At 44.6% G+C, this 8,033-nt stretch overlaps 1 protein-coding gene across 2 annotated transcripts; it reads right to left on the bottom strand.

The window, feature by feature from the left end:
* Positions 1-3,091: 3,091 nt before the first annotated feature.
* On the bottom strand, positions 3,092-7,310 carry LOC136537967 (nuclear pore complex protein NUP58-like). 2 transcript variants are annotated; one of them, XM_066529946.1, is made up of 5 exons: positions 6,485-7,310; positions 5,783-5,897; positions 5,065-5,192; positions 4,743-4,944; positions 3,092-3,846 (listed from the first exon to the last, which is right to left on the bottom strand). In XM_066529946.1, exons 1-5 carry the CDS (start codon positions 7,183-7,185, stop codon positions 3,379-3,381), a joined length of 1,614 nt encoding a protein of 537 aa, XP_066386043.1. In that variant the 5' UTR covers positions 7,186-7,310; the 3' UTR covers positions 3,092-3,378. The 2 variants fall into 2 exon arrangements, with proteins under 2 accessions (XP_066386043.1, XP_066386042.1); XM_066529945.1 differs by having other exon boundaries at positions 4,743-5,192.
* Positions 7,311-8,033: the final 723 nt, after the last annotated feature.

Below are 8,033 nucleotides of genomic sequence, written 5' to 3'. Positions count from 1 at the left end.
CATAACGAGACTCTTTAATTGAAACGGCCTTTTGTAGAAGTTGATTAACATTGTGAAACTCATAATGCTCAAGCTTTTCTCTAATACTATAACATAAACCAGCAAAGCATAAATCAGTTAGATCTCTTTCAGAAATATTTAAATGGAAACATCGGTTCTTAATCTCTCTAAATCGTTTGAAAAAATCATAGATGGACTCATCACACCCTTGACGAACCGATGCAAGGTGAGACAATCTAGTTTCATGAGCACCGCTATAAAAGTGATTATGAAATTTCTCTTCTAATTCAGCCCATGAACCAATAGAACAAGATAGTAATGAAGTAAACCATGCAAAAGCTGTGTCAGTAAGAGAAAGGAAAATTATGAACTTTCATAAAATCATAAGCACTAGCTTCACCCAATTATTCAAGAAACATGCTAATATGCTCCATGGTTGATTTACTATCATCACCACTAAATTTCCACCCGTCATGTGCTTTCATGAAAACATAAGTAGAAGAGTACAGTTTTTGAAAAGTATTCCTACTAGATTTAAGTTGCACTCCTAAACTACTCTCAAGAGATTTAGCCAATTCATCCTTAAACCGATTCAAAGCCTCATCAAATTCGGTAGTAGGAGCATTAGGAGTAACATTAAATGTAGAAATTTGACTAGGTGACTTCGGTGGGTTTGGTAAAACATTATGCCCCGCCGAAGCTCTATTTGTTGATGCTCCATAATCGGTTCGAAGAGCTTGACCCAAACTTTGCGGTGTAGACGTGCTAGCACCAGGTTGAACGGACTTATCGGTTTCAGATGCCGAAGGGGCTGATTGAAATTGGCTAGCGGAAGCATGAGATGTTTGATTTTCATAAAAATTCAAAGGCATACCGAATTGAGGTTGTTGCACGACACCTAATTGATCACAATCGGTTGTCTTGCCCTCTAACTTATCTATACGTGCTTGAAGTAGATTAGAAAGATGCTAAAGATTATTATTATGCAATTTCCTTTCATCTATCAACATTTGAGCAAAATTAGCATGGGTAGGATAAGAATCGGTATTTACCTCTTCATCATACTTAGCTTTTCATCTCCCTTCTTCCTAGCGCCTGAAGATGTGGAAGTAGTAGCATCGCCGTAGGCGGGTTCACCTTGTCATGCCGATTCTTGGTGCAGCTCTCCAAGAAAGCCTTGACATCGGCATTGAGCTTGGCTTGTAGCTTCTGGCGTAACTCATTTGGAAGCTCATCCATATTTTGAGGAAAGATCATATTAGCCTCATTGAAGGGGCTGGTCTTGTCACCCTTGTCGGTGGCAGCACCATCATTGCCTCTCATGTTGCTAGTGGATTGATTCTTGATTCGCTTTTCTCTCTCTAGTGGAGTCGTCAAAAAGTATGTTGACGTTGAATGATGATCCCAAGCCAACACACCAGCAAGGCCGTCTAGGATGCCACTGAATCTAGAGACCGAAGAGGTTGCACACAAACTGCAACGCAACAAGAACGTGGTGTAATCGATCAAATATATTTAGAGACTGATGAGACCAATGTAGAGCCTGTTCTCGGCCGAAAAAGCTCCCGAACTTCTTCCGGGAAGACCCGTCGGGGAGGAGCACATGGAGGATCTCCTAGGACCAGCAAGGCCGCCTAGGATGCCGCTGAATCTCACCGGGAAACTCAACGAACAGCAAGAGGGGTTGAGAGAGGAGAATTAGGGCAAAAGGAGTTGATAGAATGGTTTGTATGACGATTGGATAGATGAGAACTCAATCGGCCATGATCCTTTCATATATATATATATAGAGGGGAGCGGTCTTATCCCAATAGAAAACCTCTCAAAGACTTAATCTCTAAGTTTCTCACGAGTTAGGAAGAGTTGGGATCGAGTTTGGACTCTCCCTGATTCGAACTGCGAAAATCAGGAGTTTTGATAGGGGTCAGAAGTTCTGACTTTCGCACAAAGCCAGCACATACAGGCGAACATCAGAAGTTCTGATTTCCGCACAAAGCCAACACTTCTAGGCAAAAATCAAAAGTTCTAATAGGGGGTCTGAAGTTCTGATTTTCGCACAATCTCAGAACCTCCAAGAGAAAATTAAAGGCTCCGTCAGAAGTTCTGGTAGGGTGAGAGGGAACAACTCCTTTATCCAGACTCCGAATTAGATGTTTCATATATATATTTTGACCGTCTCGACGAGAGGAACGCAATAGTGAAATCCATTTCATATTTTGACAACTTCACAAAATGGATAATTTTGGTTGTGAAACACCAGGATTATAATTATCTGAAAACTGCTCGTGCCCAGGATCTGCGTCCGGCGACACACCGGGGGCCTCTCTTGTCCCGGCAATCGCCGAGTACCTGAATGTCTAGGAAGCGATCCGGCATGTGCATCTCAGCGACGGCGCGGATCGATTGGTTTGGAAGTGGACGTCCGATGGCAGCTTCACGGTCAGAACAGCATACGCGGCGCTGCACCTTCCCTCGCATCCCGGATGCGCCCTAGTCCAGGACACTTGGGCTCCCCTTAGAGTCAAGCTGTTCCTGTCGTTGGCACTGATGAAGCGGTACTGGACGGCCGACCGACGACAGCGCCACGGACTCGAGGCAAACGAACTTTGCTTCCTCTGCGACCAAGAACCGGAAACCATCGACCACGTCGTCTCCTGCTCTTTCGACAAACAAGTTTGGTGGAACATCAGCAATGTTCTGAACCTGACCCAGGGGATGGCGAACCATGACACAATCATTGCTTGGTGGAACGCATGGAGATTGAAGTGGAACGGACCCTGTAGGCGCAGCGCGGACTCCATCTTCGCACTCGTTGCCTGGGAGCTGTGGAAGGAAAGGAATGCAAGATGCTTCCGACCCTACACAGTCATCAAGCATGAGGCGGAACAATGGATGCAGGCCAGCGCTAAGAACCTGGGTTGTCTGCTGTCTAGAGTAATAGGCTAGCATGGATGAGTTCAAGGAGGGTCCGAGCATGTTTCATATTCTTTTGACCCGCGCCTAAGGCGCCACCAAGGCGTGTTGTAAACCAACTCTCTCTACCTTAATAAAAAGATGCGTAAGTCTTATGCGTGTTCGAAAAAAAATTATCTGAAAAACAATAGCCAAATTAACCATGACAATCATGAAGGAAGTAAACTAAGACCTGTAAGCATGGAAACTAACAATCAGGCACAATGATCAATGATTACAAGTGTAAGCAGCAAGATAAAATGAAGTGTGGATGCATTTTCCTTTGACCATTTTCACTTCAAGCGACTCAGATATGTGCCAAACAGCATACAGGTCTGATAGAATTCAAATAATGACAATATCTACAAACTTTGTTATGCTGCCAGTTGGTAATGTCTAATTCAAGAGGCCAAATTGTTTCTGATTCTATCCGCTTGCGTATAGCATGTGACGTATACCTCCAGATGGTACTGGGAAAAGTGAAGTAGCAGAAGATGGGATACCAGTCCTGAACAAAGATGCTGCCGGCATGGATTGCAACACAGGTCCGGATGAACTGAAAGGGTTGATTGATGGAGCAGGACTTGTCTGTGTGCTGGATGGAGGCAAAACAGAAGGCAGTGGAACAGTTGGATAAGAGGTTGGAGAAGTTGCTACAGTAGGGAATGGAGTTCGCTGTAGTTGGCTTGCTATCATTGGCGCAGCGACCAGCCTTGTTGGCTGGCCTGGAGATGTTAGATGCAACATCGGATGGATTATTCTGTCAGTTGCTTCTTGTTTAGCTGCCTCTCTTCTATTTGCCTTGAGAAAAGGATTACTCAAATCACCCCTGCGCCGTCGATCATTCAGATACTGAGTTTCCATTGTTTCAACATACTGATGGAAATGTTCCACCTGGACAAACAGGAATATAAGTTCAGCATAAACGAACACATGCCAAGATAAGTAGTTTCCAAACAGGACCTTTCTTGTCTACAGTATATTATATGGGAGAAAACACAATGCACAGGAAGGATTTAACTTCCTGATTGCAATTCTGATACAAAGTAATATCAGGCCACATTTTTATCAGAATTGCAAACAGGAAGTTATAAAGATGGACAGGAGCTAGCAACTCTACGAAAGGAGGCTCAAATTGGAAAGTAACATAAATAGCTGTGAGTGAGACTTCGCATTCCCTGCAGGGACAAGTTTATTATAAATTCGTAGTGATTGAAGAAGAAGTTGATATGTGAACTTTGTTAGCATGATAGAAAAATGCATATGTTGTATGGTGCAGAATGTTGGCCTACGAAAAGACGACATGTTCAACAGATAAGTGTCGCGGAAATACGTATGTTGCGTTGGATTTGCGGTCATACAAGAAGGGATCGAGTTCGGAACGATATACGTGATAGATTAGGGGTAGCACCAATTGAAGAAAAGCCTGTCCAACACCGGTTGAGATGGTTTGGACATGTCCAACGGAGACCTCCATAGGCACCGGTGCGTAGTGGAATCATAAGCTAGGATAATAACGTGAAGAGAGGCAGAGGAAGACCGAAGTTAACTTGGGTAGAGGCAATAAAAGGAGACTTGAAAGGATGGAATATACCCAAAGACTTAGCCTTAGATAGGAGTGCTTGGAAAACAGCTATTCACGTGCTTGAACCTTGATTGCTTCTGCTGGGTTTCAACTCTAGCCTACTCCAACTTGTTTGGGACTTAAAGGCTTTGTTGTTGTTGTTGTTGTTGTTGTTGTTGTAAGTTCTGAAGTATCTGTGATGGCTAGCATTTCGTGTAGGACTTACCTTAGACGCCACATGGATTAGATAGTCATGGACATTAGACATAACATTTGACAGAGATTCCAAAGATTCTGCAAAGGTCTTGCCATCCTTCATTTGGACAAGTTGCTCTAGTTCTAGAATCCATTTGCAGCATTCACCAAGATCATCCTCAAACCTGGCAACTGTTTGTTGCACAAAAGGAGATGGCCGCCTGGTAGCACTACTATAACAATGAAACCTTGGTGTCATGGTTAAGAGCTGATGGAAATCAGTCTGAGCACCAGAAGATCCAGAGTGATTTGAAAAACCAGACTTTGCACTTTCAGCGCTTAGATAGACAAACCTTGGCCTCAACTTTGCATATGAACGTATAGCAAATTCTGTGTTCCACATAATTTCTTGGATAACAGTCATTAAGCTATCAATGGAATTCTTATCTCTATTCATGATGGTAGAGATAAATACAGCCTCCTGTTACATGAACAAAACAAATCTTGCTATGACAAACAGTCTCTCAAAATTAAAAATGCTACTTTAAATAGCAGGATTAACAAATTGTGTGAAAACAACCAATATTTTCAAGCAACGATTCATTAAGAGTAAGTTCCAGGGAAACAAAACTATCCAAAAAGGAGCCAGAACTCTGTCGAACATTCCAATCATTCAAACAACGTTACACCTACTTTCAAAAAAAAAAACGTTACACCAATTACTTCACATTATATGTTTCTAAGTGTCGTAGTCAAACTTAAAAAAAATGTCTATGTCGAAGAAAGCATTCAAGCGATGTCAGTGCCAACTCTAGAATTAGGTAAAGACAACTCTATCAGTGAAATTCAGATTATAAAATATACATGCAGTAGTAAACTAAGTTATGAAGGCAGAAATATAATTGAGGTGATGTCAAACATGCAATTGCGAATGAATATGCTGACAACATTTAATAGCACAGATAATACACTGATCTGTGAAGGCTGCAACATAGGAGTATATTGAAGTTACTACTCAACAAAACATGCATTGCAGATTGAACAACTATTAAAGGAAGTGGTAAAACCGACCTGAGTAATCTGATTAGCATCGAGTTCAAAACTCATGTTGCACAGTGATAGGTCATCAAAGCGTCTGCATTGATCCAACTGCTCACTATCATCCCTATGCTCCCTAATTCTGTCCCTGAAATCACACAAGAACAAGGTGGGGTCATAGGGCTGTTAGCACTTAGCACAGATCACATAGAAAGACGTGCGGTGAAAGTTTGATCGAAGAAAATTGAATCGAGATCTATCCCAAAATCTTCGAATTCACCACCACAGCCTTGTGGAAACCCCCAGGTCAAAACTCACAACAGTAGCAAACAAACACACGAAACAAATTCGGCAGGAAGTTTCATAAACAGAAGGGCAAGGAATGCACACAGTATGACCAAAGAACACCCGCAATTCTGTTCTAGACCTCACTATGCGCCCTATATTCATTGTACTGAAGAAAAGAAATCAATAACATAATGCAACCCAAGGAACCACAATTCTGATCTCAAAAATCACAATGTGCCTTCCATTCACCATACTGAAGAGATCACGAGCACAATGTGGCCCGAGAAGGCCACAATTCTGATCGCAACAAAACAGCGCGTCCCCAATTCGCCGAACAAAACAAATAATGAAACGCCGCTGTCACCAATCTCTCAAGTCTGTCACCAATCTCTCAAGTCTCATGCTGCAGAAGTAGAACAACAGGCAAGAATGCAGAGGGAGCCATACTCGATTTGAAGCAGCAGACCCTGGGAGAACGGGTGAAGCTCGTCCCACTTGGTCTCGTAGCTGGTGGCACGCCCGTCCACCGTGTACAGCATCAGCTGCTGCGACGCTAAGGCTTGCTGCAATCCCGCCTCCGCGGCCAATGCCTGCTGGCGTTGCCGTTGATACTCCGCAAACGACGCGTGCTCTTCCTCATTCCACCGCTGCTCCAACATCCTCTGCGCCGCTGCCGCTGCCGCCTCCTGCGCTTGCTGAGATTGCGACGGCGCGGGAGGAGCGAGGGCAAGCCAAGTCGACACGGGCGCACCGACCGTCGGCGCCAGCGTCTCTCCCGGCGCCGGCCGCTGATACTCCGCAAATGCCGCGCGCTCTTCCTCGTGACGCCGCTGCTCCAACATCCTCGTCGCCGCTGCCGCCTCCTGCGCTTGCTGAGATTGCGACTGCCCGGGAGGCGCAAGGGAAAGCGAAGTCGCCACGGGCTCACCGACCGTCGGCGTCAGCGTCTCTCCCGGCGCCGGGTATAGCGCCCCGGTCGTCCGCGGAGATGTCGGAGGAGGCGTCGGTTCCTCTTCGGGGCTCTCGTCGATCGTCGGGAGAGGCGGGCTCCTCGGGGACGAGGGGGAGTAGGCGCCACGGTAGCTGAGGCGCCTGCACGCGGCCTGCAGGTCGGGGTCCAGGTTGAGGTCCAAGGCGAGGCCAGGCATGGCGGTTCGTTCCCGAAAGGCGGAAAGGGAAAGAAGGCGGGGGAGAAGGCGCGGCCGGGTGGGCGGAGTGGTGGAGTGGACGGATCTGTCCTTCTAGGGTGCGTTTCGTCGGAGGAAGTAGGATGGGATACGAGGATCATGATACATGCTTGGTTAGATGGACGGAGTGGAGTATTTTTCTGTTGGATGGATAAAAGTAGATGGGATAAAAATAATTTACTAATTATATTTATTATTTTAAAATAATAACAACTAATTAGACATTGATAAATATATACTAATACTAATTTTATCATGATAATCACTAATTTAAAATAAAATATGTTAATTAGCACCACTAATATCTTAATTAGCGTACGAAACCTGCACTAATTAACGTATTAACACTTATCAAAACTAATCCTATCATCATAATTACTAAATAATAATATAACATACTAATAATCCTTAATTTATTTACTAATAACAGAGATTAGAAGACATGAATAAGCTGGTTCACGAGATTTTTATGAATCAGAAAATTCAGTATCTTGTGGTATATTTTCTATACAGGGATTTTCTTATCCCAGTGATCCAGCAAACCAAACACTACCAATCTATGGATGGTCCCATCCCATCCTTGGAAATACAACTAACCAAACATACCCATAGCCGCGCGAGAGCTTGTAGGCTGTGGATAGCCGGGCTAGGTCGAAGTGGGGTTTCACGGAAGGGTAGGGGCATTTGTTTGTTGCCCTGGGATGTTAGGACTTGGCACCTGCCAGCAGGGATGCCGTACGTGGCCATCAAGTGCCAATGCCCAATGGTCTGGTGTGGCGAGGCCATAGCGCGGTGGTGGTGTTGCCCAC

This window comes from Miscanthus floridulus, chromosome 2 (assembly GCF_019320115.1).
Source record: "Miscanthus floridulus cultivar M001 chromosome 2, ASM1932011v1, whole genome shotgun sequence".
Taxonomy (NCBI): Eukaryota; Viridiplantae; Streptophyta; class Magnoliopsida; order Poales; family Poaceae; genus Miscanthus; species Miscanthus floridulus.
Note: the sequence above shows the minus strand (reverse complement) of the source record. Positions and strands in the feature narration are given on the sequence as shown.

Excerpts from the sequence above, each read along its gene's own strand:
- LOC136537967 (XM_066529945.1), bottom strand. The coding sequence starts at position 7,185 with ATGCCTGGCCTCGCCTTGGACCTCAACCTGGACCCCGACCTGCAGGCC. Across the intron at positions 5,898-6,484 it reads GGTCTGCTGCTTCAAATCGA|GGACAGAATTAGGGAGCATA; the intron begins GTATGGCTCCCT and ends GTGTGATTTCAG. Across the intron at positions 3,847-4,742 it reads TAATCCATGTGGCGTCTAAG|GTGGAACATTTCCATCAGTA; the intron begins GTAAGTCCTACA and ends CTGTTTGTCCAG.